This window comes from Castor canadensis, chromosome 13, assembly GCF_047511655.1.
Source record: "Castor canadensis chromosome 13, mCasCan1.hap1v2, whole genome shotgun sequence".
In the NCBI taxonomy this organism is placed as follows: domain Eukaryota; kingdom Metazoa; phylum Chordata; class Mammalia; order Rodentia; family Castoridae; genus Castor; species Castor canadensis.
Genome location: NC_133398.1, coordinates 25,233,985 through 25,250,007, shown reverse-complemented (window position 1 = coordinate 25,250,007; position 16,023 = coordinate 25,233,985). Strand labels below are relative to the sequence as shown.

At 38.0% G+C, this 16,023-nt stretch overlaps 1 protein-coding gene and 1 non-coding gene across 3 annotated transcripts in view; one reads left to right on the top strand and one right to left on the bottom strand.

The window, feature by feature from the left end:
• The window catches only part of Elp1 (elongator acetyltransferase complex subunit 1), a 51,928-nt gene that overhangs the window by 16,795 nt on the left and 19,110 nt on the right, over nt 1-16,023 (bottom strand). For both annotated transcript variants that reach the window (XM_020175894.2, XM_074051313.1), the window contains 16 exons: nt 15,217-15,447; nt 13,896-14,066; nt 12,921-13,020; nt 11,155-11,337; nt 8,958-9,064; nt 8,430-8,533; nt 7,268-7,321; nt 7,067-7,172; nt 6,129-6,244; nt 5,271-5,344; nt 4,465-4,543; nt 4,278-4,357; nt 2,837-2,974; nt 2,651-2,736; nt 2,188-2,336; nt 9-132 (listed from right to left, as the gene is read on the bottom strand). In XM_020175894.2, coding sequence (XP_020031483.2) covers nt 9-132; nt 2,188-2,336; nt 2,651-2,736; nt 2,837-2,974; nt 4,278-4,357; nt 4,465-4,543; nt 5,271-5,344; nt 6,129-6,244; nt 7,067-7,172; nt 7,268-7,321; nt 8,430-8,533; nt 8,958-9,064; nt 11,155-11,337; nt 12,921-13,020; nt 13,896-14,066; nt 15,217-15,447 — 1,902 coding nt within the window. The remainder of the gene's footprint in view (nt 1-8; nt 133-2,187; nt 2,337-2,650; nt 2,737-2,836; nt 2,975-4,277; nt 4,358-4,464; nt 4,544-5,270; nt 5,345-6,128; nt 6,245-7,066; nt 7,173-7,267; nt 7,322-8,429; nt 8,534-8,957; nt 9,065-11,154; nt 11,338-12,920; nt 13,021-13,895; nt 14,067-15,216; nt 15,448-16,023) is intronic.
• On the top strand, nt 14,503-14,605 carry LOC141415921 (U6 spliceosomal RNA). Its single transcript, XR_012440873.1, has one exon. It is a non-coding gene; the product is annotated as a U6 spliceosomal RNA (small nuclear RNA).

Genomic DNA, 16,023 nt, shown 5'->3' with positions numbered 1-16,023 from the left:
ACACTTACCACACTTGCTGAGGTGGCCAATGGCTTTTTCATACCGCTTCAAATATTTGTCTATAGTGAACCGCTGGTAATTAGTTTCCATTTTCTTAAGCGTATTAAGAAATGGAAGATATTCTTTGGGATCCTAAAAAAAAAATCACTTGTGACATTTACATGTAAAAATTATAGCAATAAATCCAGAGCAACATAACTTTAAATGTGTATTATACTAATTTATCAGTTACATATTATGTAATACATAAAGTAAAGCAAGTTTTGGACTTGGGAAATGGAGATCAAAAGGATCATGGTTTGAGGGGAGGCAAAAAGTTTTAGAGACTACATCACAGCCAATAAAAAGCTGGGCATGGTAGTGAACACCTGCCACTCCAGCTGGGTGGGAAGTATAAACAGGAAGAACACAGTTCAGGCTGACCTGGGCAATGAGAGACCCTATTTAAAAAACAGCTAAAATTAAAAGGGCTAGGGGCATGGCTCTAGTGGTAGAGAGCTTGCCTAACAAATATGAAAGCAGAGTTTAAACCCCAGTACCACAAAACAAAAAAAAAACAGTTACGGTAAAAATGCTTTCATATTTGGGTGTTAATTATTTTACATCTGGATAATCAAGACTAATCCTGAGATCCCACAATAGCCACTCTTTCACAGGGTAATGAAAGAGTGTTGTAACCTAGAAGATATTCAACAAATAAACCAGAGTTTCTCCTAAAAGAGCAAGGCACTACTTTTGGTGCTATTTTCATGCATTCAATACTCTCCACTTACAAAGAGCACATGTTTAAATATATTGAGTTGGACCCAAAACTCTGAGGCCCTGCCAACCTCTTATTTATTGTCACTACCATCTCCAGCTCTGAGCATTGCCTTGCAAGCTGTTTTTCTGACAAAAGGAGAGATGCTTCCTATTCTTAATACAATTTCACTGGGCAAACAGGATGAATGCACATAAGAACAATACGGAGGGAAAAAAATCAAAACAGTACATAATTAAATGCTCATCTCCAATGTGGAGGGTAACTGTTGCCCAAAATAATCAAGAACTATTAGATGAACACTGGATAAGTATAAAGAACTCCACACAACCTTTCACCTCAGGAAATGTACACTATAGAAGGAGGCAGACTGTGGTAAGCATGGGTAGACCTTGGGTATAACACAAGTCATGGGAGTACTGCATTCAGTCCCTGGAAGGTAGTAACAATGGCTTACTGGGAAGATTCCACCTTGACATCCTTCAGCCTGGATGAGTGAGAATTAGCCAGGAAAATGGTGAAGGTGGGAGCAGTGGGAACCCAAGGGCTTGTAAGACATAGAAGTCTCTACCTACAAAGACATGTGATGGTTGGTGGTGGTGAGGGGTGGGGGAAGGGAGATGATGCACTGCCTTTCCTGTATGGGCAGATAGAAAAACATGTGCCAAGAGATGAGAACAGAATAATGCACAGAGGCTAGCCCATGCAAGGTTTGTAAGCAATATTATGGCTTCTGAATTTTATCCTAGGGACAGTGGGGAGCTCATGAAGGATTTTAAGCATAGGAATAAAGGATCAGATTTTCATTTATGGAAAAGATGAGTTCTAACAACAATAAAGGAAAAACTAATAAAGGAACAGACTGAAACAAAACAAAACAAAAAAAAGGATAAAAAATATGAAGATAAGTGGTATTCAAATTTCCTGACTGTAGTATATGCACAAAGGTGGAAAAAAAAGGCCTTGAGCCTTTCTATCTTCCATGTTTCTACTTTCCATTGGAAAAAAGAGCTATGTGATAAAGAACTGGAGAGGAACATGAGTCACTTGATACATTTCCCTTAGAAGAATAGTTCATATGAATGCCTACAATCTCAGAAATAACTACATAATTTTTTTTCATCTCCTCAACCTGGCCATCAAAACACTCTGATAAAGAACTATGACGGGGACTGGAGGTTTGGCTCAAGTGATAGAGTGCCTGCTTTGCAAGCATGAAGCCCTGAGTTCAAATCCCAGTCCCTACAAAAAAAAAAAAACTCCAAAAAGAACTATGACGGGGAATGAGGCCTAGGAGCATAGGCCCTGGAGACTCACAGATCTTACCACATAACATCAGGCAAGATACTGCACTCTCAGAAGTGGTTCAAACACTGTGATTATATAAACAATACCCAAAAAAGTGCAAAAGAAACAACTCCACATACCTTCTGTGACTTCTCAGCTACCATGAGGACCAAATCAAAGTCATATGTCCCAAGAGAATGGTCGTACAATTCATTAACATCTACCAGAAGCAGTAGATATTTCAAGGCTTCCTCTGCACTCACAGCATCAGGAACAGCTGGAACATTTCCTATTGGTGTTTAAAAAAACAAAACAAAACAAAACTGAACCACTGGAGAAAAATCCACAGACCTAGCAACATAACCAAAAAGACAAAGTACGACATTTTTTTGATAGAACTGGACACCAGATGAAAATGTATTTCAGATCATTCATACATGCTTTGTAGAGTGCAGCACTCAAAAATTTAACAAGGTCTTAAAATGACGACCAAAGAGCCACATGTTAACTCTATGGAGTGGCAATGATATGGTAATTGTCATTTGAGAAGACTAGTGGCTATCAAGGCCATGGTAAATGTCTGTCTGTGGAGCAGATCTCTACCTTGAAGTTCGTGTACCTTCTGCAGCACAATTTCCAGTTCTGGGGTTGTTTTCTTCACATGGGATGTGAGTATTGATAGGCAGTACCTGAGGTAATAAGAATACCAGAATGAGAAGAAACAAACCAGACAGGGACAATGGCACACTTCTGCTGCTCCAAACATGACAATAACAACAGTCCCCATACTTGTGAGGATTGATGTTCTCCATGGCTGCTCTCATGGCATCACAGACAAGGTCAAGTTTTTTCCCCTCTGAATCCCTGGACAACTGAACATTGCTGGCAGCTGGTGGAGGGTACATGGTCTTTGTGACATCTTCTTCCCTAAGAACAAGTATGTATGCACAGGTCACTAACTGAGCAGTTTATCAATCTACTAACATATCCAACAGATTGATGAAACCATAAAAGTGGCTTTGAAAAAGTTTAATTATTAAAATTCTGAGATATGAAACATGTCTACAAGTGACTTATACAATAACATTCATAGATGTTTAATTGATTCGAGGCCCAAACAGGGTACAATCAAGGTTTCCAGTAACAGGAAAGTAAAGAAACAAATGGTAGCATATTTACACAATGGTATACTACTGAGCAGTAACAAAAAAAATAAAAGGAGTGACACATGCAAAAAACACAGATGGACTTACAGTTAATGAAAGCAGCTTTATTTGTGCAAAAAAGTAAATACTGTATGACTTCATTTATATGAAGTTCTTAAACAGGCAAAACTGACTCACAATGAAAAACTTGGAATAGTAGTCCCGTATGGATGGGACACAGGAACTGTTTGAGAATGTGAGGGAATTCTCTGAAAAGTAGAGAATGCTCTCTACATCGACAGGGTTTCAGGTTACATAAAATATATATGTGTCAAAGCCCACTGAACTGCACACTTAAGATTTGTGCATTTAGTCAGACAAATCTGACAAAAATAAGAAAGCCAAACTAGCCAAATACAAAGAATGCACTCTAGTTAATGCTACAAAAGGTAAAGTAGTAGGAAGTAAGGTAGACTGATGTCTATAACTTACTTTGATACTTATCTAAAACACAATGAGTGACGGATGGACAAATTATAGACAGTGATGAAGCAAATATATGAAAACATGAACAAAAGAATCTAAGTGATAATACAGGATGCTTCCTAGGAAATTCTGTCCACTTTTCCCTATGCTTAAAATGTTGTATAAAAAAGTTGGAAGCTGGGAGTGGTGATACACAACTGTAATTAACACTCAAAAGGATGAGGCAGGAGGATCACAAGTTTGAGGCCAGTCTGGGAGACACAGCAAGTTCCAAACCAGCCTGAACTATGCAGCAAGACCCTGTCTCCAAAAAAAAAAAAAAAAAAAGAAAGATACCATTTGATTTTTTTACCTCATGAGAAAGTTTTACATGTATACCTAAAAAGTCAAATAATAATTCTGAATGACAGTTTTAAAGTCATAGTTTTAAATAGGCTGTTTAAAAAAAGTAAAAAGCAAAAAACCTACTGGGATCTAACAGTTACAGTGATTTTTTAAAAAATGAGCAGTGATTTTTCTTTTCTAGCTATTTATGTTTGATTTCCTTAACAAAAGTGAAAATTAGGAAAACAATACTCAGGAACTATCAAAATACTTACTTCAGTTCTGTGAAAAACAAATTGATATGATTTACAGAATCTATCTGTCTTATGAAGGTTTCCACATTTTCAAGAAACACCTAAAAAAAACAAAACAAAGCAACAAAAAAAGGACAAGCATTTTAGCTCAGATCACCTTAGTTCATGTATAAAGTAAGCTGAGTAAATGTCAGGTTTGGAAAGTTACCTTGGGGTTATGATCATGAATCAGATTGAGATTAATTCTTAGTTTTCTCATGCATTCAAATGCTTCTTTAAACATAAGTCTGTGAGGACACAGAGAATGGAGAGAAAAGCATTTCATAAAAACTAAGCTCTCTGGCCCAGCATACATTCATTATGATCTAGCCAGTCATAAACAGATTACAGGTCGAATGCCAAACAACTACTGCTGGATTTCTATCTGAAACTACAGAATGAAAAATCAGGTACCATATTATCTACCCCCTTAAAGGTGTGACTTAGTCATCACAGCAATCTGAGGATTATACACCTCCACATTTCCACAGCAGAAAGTCACCAGAGAACTGACACATACTGTTTCAGCCAAGCATGGGTATAGACCTTTCTAACACAAACTGTTCCAAATAGATCAAGAAATTCACTCACTTCCTTCAGGACAGTGGCCCAGGCTTTGCTGGGCACTTGGCTTGGGCTTTCGATCAGCACAAATACACACAAAGTCTGGTGCACAATTCTTTAAGTAAACTATGAACCACTTAAAGCTCACATGGATCCCCTTGGGTTAAGAGAAGCTCACTTTTATATGATAAGCTGTATGATTCTTTCCTCTAGGAATAGCTACTATGGTATACAGCATTAAAGTCAAAAGATGAAAAAAAAAAAAACAAAAAGACCTCTAAGAATCTGATTGAAGGTATCTGTAATGAAGATTTTTCTTACTCTTCTATTTTAAAAGTTGTTTAATACAACATTAATATTCATTGTCTTCACTGCAATTCACAACAAACTAGTCACATACACAGCACTTACTTGTCCAACCACTTCCGAATCTGAGCTAAAACCAGGGCTCGATGATGAACAACTTCCAAGTTCCCTCTTGGCATCTTAAAATAAACAAATAAAAAACAATAACCTTTTTTTTTCTTTTTGCAGTACTGGGACTTGAACTCAGGGTCTTCACCTTGAGCCCAATTTTTTTTGTGTGTGTGATAGGTTTGTTCGAGATAGGATCTTTCTTGTGAACTATTTTGTGTGTGTGATAGGTTTTTTTCGAGATAGGGTCTTTCTTGTGAACTATTTGCCCAGGCTAGCTTCAACCACGATCCTCCTGATCTCTGCCTCCCGAGTAGCTAGGATTATAGGCATGAGCCACTGGCGCCTGGCAAACAATAACATTCTTAAGTGAACAGAAAAATTTAAACAGCCAGGATACATGATTTTTTACCTGACTCTTCATAAGGAACGACTACAATGCTGTAAAATGAGCACACTTACAGCAGAATCTAATTGTGCTCAGTATTTACCTTGACTTTCAAGAAAAGCTTCCCTCCTTCCTTTTCTTTTTTTTTTTTCCATTTTTATTTGGATGTATTCGTTGTACTGGAGGAATTCATTGTGACCTTTTTTTTATGGTACTGGGATTTGTACTAAGGGCCTCACTCTTGCTAGGTAAAGGCTCAACTACTTGAGCCACTCAAGAAAGCTTCCCTTAGAGCCTTACTGGTCAGAACTTGTACCAACACTCCTTTATATAAAGCTAACAGGCAACCTAGTAGGAAAAAATTATAATAAATGTATTAAAATGATAATAGAGCCTAAAATACAACCCGCAAGAATTCTGTTTGGTATAGACTGAATGACAATCAGAAAGTCTAAGAAATTACTTACCTGTAATATAAGCTTTGTGTCCTGGGGCACAACTGTGACAATCCGTGAACCCCTCTCCACCTTCCGCAGAATTTCCCCATTAGTCACATGATTGCTGGACAGACCTGCCTGTAATGCTAAAAATACCACTGGCTAAGCCTTAAGAATTATCATGACATCTACTCTTCACTAACTGCAGGTGAAACTGCGCACGGTATCAATATAGAATAATTAACACACCAGGTTGCTTTGCTCTCCTCAACCCTTTTTATAAAGCAGTCTCATTCCTGAACTTGACCTCTCTTACAAAGCCCTCATGCATATGCACATACATAACTTCTCAAGCAATTTGGAAAAACACAGAAGGACAGGAGTGGCTTCTCTCTATTTCTTAGCATTACTGATACACTATAATCAGATCAATGGAAGAAAACAATCCCCATTTCTAAGTTAGCGGCAAAGAAAACAAATAGGCTTTTTAGAATTACAAACACACATACAAATGGGGCACAGAATCAAAGAAAAACTGATGACAATAGCCTACAAACTACAAGATGGGGTCCAAAAGTACAATGGAGGGTGAGCACAGTGAATAAAGAAAGATTATATAGAAGTTAGAGCATACTGCTAGTTTGGGATCTACATGGTAACTCAAAATAAAATATCAGATCTCTTATATAATAAAATATCTTGAAGAATTTTTGTGTAACTTTAGAATGTATTACTTAAGAAAGGAATTTCCTCCCTTTTTTTGAAGTCTTTGTTAACTGGTACAGTATGATTTAATTGAGATACTATGTAGAAGACAGAGGCTAAGTAAACAAATTCTAAAGGTTTTCTCCAGCCTATGACCCCATGGTAAAAAGTCAAAACAGGTAAAGAATTTAAATCATCAAGACTCAACAAGACAAAAGATTTTGAAAGAGAGGCTATCTCCATTTTGTACACTGAAAACTTACTTTTAAATGAAGCATCCTTCAGGGAAAAACACTGGCAGGTATGGGAATGGGTTGTCAACAATAAAAATTCATCATATACTGCAAATGATGTGATATTTGATGCAACCTGGAACAAGGCAAGAGAGGCCAATGGGAATGTTAGCTGTACTACTTGGAGGTAACACTGTGAAAAGGATCCAACACCACACCAATCCTTGATACCTCACTGTCATTGATGAAAAAGCGACACCTGTCTGTCAGACCAAGGACACATTCCTGCAAAGAAAAAAACTGAAATTATAAGCAATTCTATTTCTAAATAACTAAAATATAACTTAATTATTCCATAGTTCTATTGCCCTATGATCACATTTAAGTCTTTATATTCAAGACTGAATGTAGATACGCAAGGCAAAGTGGAGTATGATTCCATCCATCCTAACAGCAAGTCTTCTCATTTTTATCTCCTATGTTTATCTCAGGTACATCTCCTTTCCCATCTATCTCACTGACTCCACTCCAACAGTCTAGTCTCTGTGTTGATCCCCCATTCCAATCTCATTCCACTCCAACCTACTCCTCTGGGCCGCCAGAATCACCTATCAACCACGAAGCAGAACACATCACTCCACTGATTAAAAGTCATCAGTAACTTTTCAATATTTGTTAAATAAAAATATCCAAACGCACTCTTATGGCCTGTCACTCAGCTCCAGCTATACTCTTTCTACTCAGTCACCTGAATAAGCTGAGATCTTTCCAAGCTCAGGGTGTTTCTGGTTTCTTCTTCCAGAAACTCTTCTTTCTGGGGAGTGCTTTCTTCGTCACATCTCAGTACACACATCAGCAGCTCACAAGGCTTTCCTGCACCACCCATTCTCATAGCTACCATCTTGTAATTACCCCATTAACCCTGTTCATTTCCTTCACTCACCTGTCAGTGAGGATGAGTCTATCCATACTGAAAGAATCAGAGCAGGAATTCTATCTATATTTATAGATAGAGCAGGAATTAACTGTACTTTGTAACCAATGTATTCTACCACTCAATCCAATTATACACATTCTAATATTTTTTAATGTCAACCTATTAAATATAATGTGATATTACATTTGTTTTCCTCAGAAGATATTTAATAAAACTAAATTTGAATATTCTATCAATTAGGGACAAAATTTGCCAATTACATATATTATCTCACTTAATTCTCCTCTGGACTTTGAAAATAAGACTTTTCCCATTTTACAGATAAAGAAGGTGTGGTTCACAAACATGAGATAACTTCCCATTGCCAACCCTGAAGTCCACGCTCTCTCTATTCAATGCTGTCAGTCACTGTTAACTATTTTAAGTAGCATTTTTTCCTGTCCTGTGTTCACTTACCTCTCCTCCAATCATGGCCAATTCGATTTGTGTGCATGGATAAGGAAAGCGAACAGGAAATCCACCAGGGTTCTTCCATGGTTCAAAAGCCAGAGAAGGTGACTCTACAAAATTGGTAGATTTAGTTTACAACTAGCTGATCAGTTCTTTTGTGGAAAACAAAACAAAGCAAATCAAAAAATAACACAAAAACTCCCTAAAACACCTAACATATTATTTGCACTTGTGGAAGAGTCATTAGGATACCCCATTCATTACAAGAGAAAACAGGAATAGAATACAGCTTTGTTTCTACTCTACGGCTTAGATTTCCAGGGTAGTTAAAGACCTAACATTTGGGCTGAGGGTATAATTCAACAACGGATTGCTTGCCTAGCATGCACAAGGTCCTGGGTTCAATCCCCAGAACCACACACACAAAGAACATCTAATAATGTTGCATGGATAAGATACTTAAAGTACACATTCTCAAGAATTAAACATTTATACATGTCATAAAACATGCTTTCCAAAAATTCTGATACTCACCCCACAGGTACTTAAGTAGCTGGCCATCAGCCAGCTGTAATGCTAAGGACTTGGTCTTGGAACTGCAACACAGACCAATTATGACCCCATCCACTGGTACAGATGAGCTAAGTAAAAAGAAAAAAGAAAAAATAGGCAGGGGCAGGGAGGGAATAAACAGACAATTATTCTCAAAGGTAGAGATTCTCAGTGATTTTGGAAAGCAAGAAAAGAAATAAGCAATGCCTCTTTGGTGTTTCATGGTCTATTTCAATACACACACACAAAATTTTGCTTATATATATTTACAGATTCATAGATATAGACAGATAAATAGAGAATAAATTATTCCAAGCCCAAGCCCAGATTAAGCAGTTACCTGTTATGTGACACTATTTTCCACAAACCCAATAAGCTAACTGTATACATTGTGAAGTCATCACTCTTATTCTGGCAGTAATTCATAGCTTACTGGCTTCATTAGACACAAATGGCACCAATATAATTTCTGTATTCTTAAAATATAAACTGCATTAATAAAGCAGTCATAGGAAAATGGACACTGTCTCGACTGCTATCATAAATATCTATGGGTCTTTATTAGGAGAAGGGGGGAATCTACTCTTGACATTACACTTTTTTCCCTGAGTCAGTTAACAGAAAGTAGAAAAAATTTCTTAAAGGAAGAGGTAGTCATAAAGCAAATGATGTCAATTCAAAAGATTCAAACCAATCTAAAAATTAAAACAATAGTTAGTTTCTCTACAAATCCCTCAAATTTTGTGAGGGTAAATAACCTATCCAGAGGTTCAGACAACACCATGGAGCTAGGCTTCCTGGTATTAGAGCTGGCTCTGCTTGCATGACCTCAAGCAAGTCACTTTACTGCTCTGAGTGCCTCAGTTGTGTAATCTATAAAAGGATGATGCTGATAAATGTGTATTTCAAAGAGGTATTGTGAGAAATCAGTGAGTTAATAAAGGGAAATCACTCACAAGAGTATATTTTACAAAGTACAACTATGGCAAATGTAAGCTATAAATAGCTACAAACTGACTGAGTGACTTTACATTCCTCAAAGACATTAACATTTTACATGAACAAAACAGTCTTGAGAAACAAAAGTGAAAGAAGCAGCAATACATTGAAAATGACTGCTTGCTACCTTTAAAGCAAAGGAGATGACTTTCCCTAGCTTTTCCTTGCATAAGCCAACGAGGAAGAACTTCAAATTTGAAGAAGTTAGTAACCTGAATAATTTAGACATTTCTAATATAAACTTCTCTGTGTTTCAGAAAGCAGGGTTCTGGTTTACTATCAGTGCTGCATATATCTAACATAGAACATATTCAGTTCCAGACATCCTCAAAAAGTATCATGAAGCTTTTGAGTCAAAGATCAGGAGTGAACTTATAATGATCAGGAATCATCTTATAATGATCAGGAGTGAACTTATAATGCGGCTTATTTATATAAAATGGAAAGGTTCCAATTTTTCAACAAGAGTTCTCTGAGTATAAATCTAATGAACAGGACTATAATTACAGATGAATCTAGAGGTTAACAGCAGTGTTGCTAAGTCTTGATATTGGGAACCTGAGGCATTCTGAGACCTGGCCAGAAAATGCTACCTACAGCATCACAGGGTTTGCAGGACCCAGAAGAGCACTCAGTGACTGTAGTTATTTCACAATGAAGATGCAACCTCAAACAGAAATAAACTCAGGAAGCTCTTTCCTGAGCTCCTTCTAGTGATAAATGCAGTCAAGTGCCAAACACAATGTATAGAAGGAGGCCAGAAAAAACATTAGACGTTACTACATCAAAATCAAACATATTTGTAAACAAATTTCTTCCTGTGACATTAGCCCAAGAATTAGCCACCTTATTTATCCTTACAATTATTAAAATCAATTATGAAGTCTACTAACTATACAAATGTGAGTAAATGATAAATTAAAATACTTAACATTTCTTTAAAATGTTTTGCCTCATCTGCTATCTACCCTACTTTTTGCTGCTTATTAATATAATTTTGGTCTGTCATTCTGACATGACTCTAAACTAGACATAATCCTCTTGCTACATCTATCTAACAAGCAAGCTACTAGTCAACTTTATTCAACAGAAGCCCCAAAGAGCCCTATGATCATAAAAGACAAAAGCCTAACTCTATTTGCTTATTCAACATATAGAATACAGGGAAGTACAGTATTACCCAACAGTGAGTTGTCCTTGCTCCTCATCCATCTCAGAAGAGACAACAGTCAAATGGTGAATGACAGACTGCGGGCTAGACTGACTGTGGCTAATCGCCAGGAAAATGTCCTCTTCAATCCAGGTGAGAAGACTGAGCTTCAGTGGGTTTACTTCTTGATCTTCACTATTCTCCAACTGAATCCTGTTTGAAATGTTGAAGAACGTCCAACATGTGACTAAAACTGTAAAACCACCGAATCTTTAAAATCTTTTCTGAATGAAGGAAGAATAAACCATTTTATATAAAATCAATTTCCAATTTCTTGGAGAAACAAAACCTGAGCTAATACCTAACAAAAAGCCCAAAATAAGTGTTCATCTGGCTTAGGAATGTTTTTGCATTTAAATTGTTTCCCATATCCTGAGATTTTTAGATTTGAAGGGAATGCTGAGGAAACTGACTATGTAAGAAAATTACCTGACCCAGTGCCTACACCAATGAACTCCAGGGCCTTTCTACTACTACCATTCAAACAAGACGCCAGCTGATAAACTTGAGCCCATATGTTAAAGACTTGGTCCTAGCCTATGTGCTATTGAGAAGAGTGGAAACTTTAAAAGGCAGAGCCTGGCGGAAGGTTTTAGGTCACAGGGAGCACGCCCTCAAAGCGGACTGTGGGACTCTGGTCACTTCCTCTTTCTTTAAAACATCTGGCATGAGGTGCACAGGCCTCCTCTACCACCAATGTACTATGCTGTCTCAAGCCAAAGTAATGGGGCCAACTGCTCATGGGCTGAAACCTCCAAAACTATGCCTCAAAGTAAATCTTTCCTTTATTAAGTTGGCTTATCACAGGAATGTCACAATCATGGAAAGCTAACTAGCACACTATAAAATGAAACAAATCAAAGAATCTAGTGTTCTTTACAAACTACTAAGTATTAAACAGGCAGGTCCCAAATCATACACAGGATGGAAACATATACATTGATACATATGACATATATTTGAGACAAGTATTTTAATATTAATTCTATAATTTGTCATGCCCAATTATTCTATAAATTAAGGCAGGATGCAGAGCAAGTCACTAATTAAGAACATGGACTTACCAAATAGAACAGAGTCAAATCCTACATTCTCTAATTTATCAGGTCCATGACCTTGAGCATGATGCCTATCCTCTAACTTTGTTTTCTTATCCATAAGCATTCAATAAGTGGTACTTATGAAAATAATTTTCTCACAGAAATGGTATTATAGTTTTGGCTGCTGGGTCATTTTGAAAATGCTTACAGTGAATCTGAGGTTTTCAATTATTATATTTGTAATACTGTTTCAATGGAAAAATGTATTCTGATTTCAATCTGGAAGCCTCAAAGTTACAACAGCCAGAAGTTCTGGAGTCTAGGATGAAGCAAAAACATAGGCTGCATTGGGTCACCTATATGTCAACAACCTGAATACCCTCAGTTACTTAAGAGAATGCAACTCTGTCTTACCATCTTCACCTCCAACTTTTCATGTGATTCTCCCTGGAGAACCAAAAACCATTCTGGGAAGTGAGTTCTAGGCAGGCTTACCACTCCAACTTCCTTACCACCCACTGGAATATATGACACTCAGATAAGCTAAGTGACTGGCCTTCCCAAGCAGGCTGAAAAACCAAGGCCTGACTATTGTCCTACTTCTTGTTCCAACAGCATCAGGCAGAGTATAAAAGCTGGCTAAATTTTAGGACAAAATGCTGGCTGATTAGTGACCCAAGATAATTAAGAACCTACATATATCTCTTTTCCAGATGAGGTATTCTAAGAGGAACTTTAAATCCATTTCCACCCACAGCTCCCAGGTTCACTGTGGGGTCGACACTCAGACCATCACCTAGGAAAAAAAAAATGAAAACACTATCTTGCAAACTGTAAGTATTTCTCCTAATATTAAGGGTATGGGTTCTTGCAACTAATAGGTTCTAGAAGGCAAATAAAACAACCAGGAAAATAACCACATCTCAACCTCTTTCTTAAACCTCTGCATACCTTTCAGGCTTAACCAAAACCTGCTTTCCCTTAACAACACATCAACTAGTCTTTGCCAATTAAGGGGCACTTCATTAAGATCAGGGGAAGGGATGTGAGGGGAATTTGGCTGAGACATCTGTCACCCCATTGATGACCAGGGTTGATTTGGCTGATCTGGCTGGGTAGGCAGGTGTCCCCTTCCTCCCTCCCAAAGCTGCACGCTTGGTCAAAGAGGACGACCATCCCCAATAGAGGAGGACCGTTCTTCGGTCAAGGGCATAGGAGTAGTTGCGCTCCCCTGCTAGAACTTCTAAACAAGCTCTCAAGATCAGGGGAAGGGGCCACATTCTCCCCCAGCACCACTTCCTCCACTATCAATCATCTGACATAGTTCCTAGGCGAGGAGAGAGGTCAAGTGAAAATACATGTAAAGCAATGAAAGTAGTAAAGCCTCTTAAAAATGTAATAGGATGCTGCTATTTCCAAGCTCTAATGTTTTTCTCAAGTAACTGACTCTTCAACTTCAGTAAAGCAAAAGGAAATGCTTTATAAGCCAGAGTAGGAGTGAGAGAAAGAATGAAATGGAAGCCAATTATGCGTCCTAATGATAATGAATTCAATTGCAGATGTCAAAACAGTAGAAACAGTGGAGCTACGATAACAGCGAAGTGCCATCTGCCTTTGTGTAGGGGCAGAGGGACATGACTCAGAGCAAGCGGTGGCAGTCTTTCAACACACCACATTTATAAATGGAGATCTGGTTGCTGGCATCCAGGACAGCAAGGTCGGCACTCTTCTCAGGGTGTACAGAGAATGCAACTTGATTGACTGGGTGTGGGAGCAGCAGCTGGTAGGTGCACATGGGAGGTGGAATCACAGTCTGCCGGAAGACTGTCACCAATACTCTATCTGGGTGTGAAAGAAGAGTAGGATTAGACATGTGGATGGATATTCCATGAGTAAAAGAAAGCGTCTGAGCATTGCTGTGCCTCTAAGTAATAACGGGGGTAGAAAGCATATAGCAACTCTTGAAAATAACTTTTGGTGTTTTCTCATGAATAACCTTAAAAACATTTTGGGGGTAGGGAGAGTAAGTGGAATGTACTCTGTCTATATCTGGCAATTGTTATCTCTAGATGAAGATTATCCTTGGAAGTTTCAGGTGCCATGGACTAAGGGAAATAAGCCAAGAGGTTGTAGCTTTAAACCTAGGCCTGCAATCAAGACAGATTAAACTAGGGTAATCAATACCTTAAAAATCCTTAAAGGATTTTCCTAGATGTGAATTTGGTAGTAGGTAGAACGAAGTTCTCCACAGAGAACATGATTATAAAATCAGTTATGAGTCCTCGCTTTGGCAGCACATACACTAAAATTGGATACAGAGAAGATTAGCATGGCCCCTACGCAAGGATGACACGCAAATTTGTGAAGTGTTCCATAAAAAAAAAAAAATCAGTTAGGAGCACTACATTAGTACGTCCTCTCACGCTACATCTTAGAAGCAAGGGTTCCTTTATTTAGTCAGCAATAAGGAAACTATCCATTCAGGTGACTATTTTGCTGGCCAATCCAGCCTTTCCCAAAATACCTCTATTCAATTATAAAATGCCAATTTAATTCCCATAATGGACAAATGTCTATGACTTGAACTGAACATACCACAGGAGGATATAATTTACAAGTGTTTATATCAGGAAAAAGCCAATACAAATAGAGGAGTGTAAGGGTCAATGTTAGTCTGGTCAGGGCAAACAGACAAAGCTAACACACTAAACTCCATATGACTCTACTGTAGTTCTTTCTACACCAGACAAGTAAATGTGTGAAGACCGTGCATATAGTACAACAGGGAACTGGGGTGAGTCAGAGGAACTATGATTTCTCAGGAGAGTATACATACCCCACCAAATGGCATTCCCAGTCAATCAAAACCAAAACAACACATAAGTAAAAACAAACAACCAAATCAGACTTGTTCTGGTCAAACCACCACATGTACAGGGCCTGGGTTTTGGATCCCCTGCCGGCTCTTGGGACACATTTCTCAGCAGCTTACTTCCATCAATGACAGCCACATTTGCCAAGTCACTTGAATAATCTCCTGAGCTCCGGTCAGTCGTCCAGTGCCAGTCATAACAAAGGTAATGCCAGCCCTGACATAGAACATGTAGGCGGTATGGTGTCACCAGATCCCACAACAGAGACACAATCTTGCCCTTCCCAGTGGTGCTGAAGGGCAGGCTTTGCTTGAGATACCAGTGATAGTTTCCAATAGTCCAGAGCTGAACTGCAAAGGAAAATGAAAGGAAGACTTTCAGAGATCAGGGGACCAGACTTCAGATCACTTGCTGCAAGATGACAGGAGCAATTTTATCTTTTCCAAATACCTCTTCCTGCTCACCCTCTTCACTAAAACAATAATAATAATAATAGTTAAAAGACAGCTTTCTATGGAGACAAAATGTCAAGCATCAATAAGGTCAGAAGTACACACGTGTATTTTCACTTTTGAATTTACCTTTAAATTTTATCTTCATGAAAGAAGGCTACTAGAACAAAGCATTATTTTAGTAAGTCTCTGTGAAAAGTTGAGAAGATAATTTGGCAATCAGACTATAAATACAGTCGTGCATCACATAACAGTGATGCATTCTAAGAAATGTATAGTTAGGGGATACCCTTATTATGTGAGTATCCTAAAAGTATACTTGCACAAATAAGATGGGTACAATGTCACTGGGTCATATAATCTTATGGGACCACTAGGTATCATGTAGCTGCTATTGAATGAAATGTCATCATGTTACACATGACTATACTGAACACTCCAGACTTGAACTAGTTTCTCTACATGAATGGGATT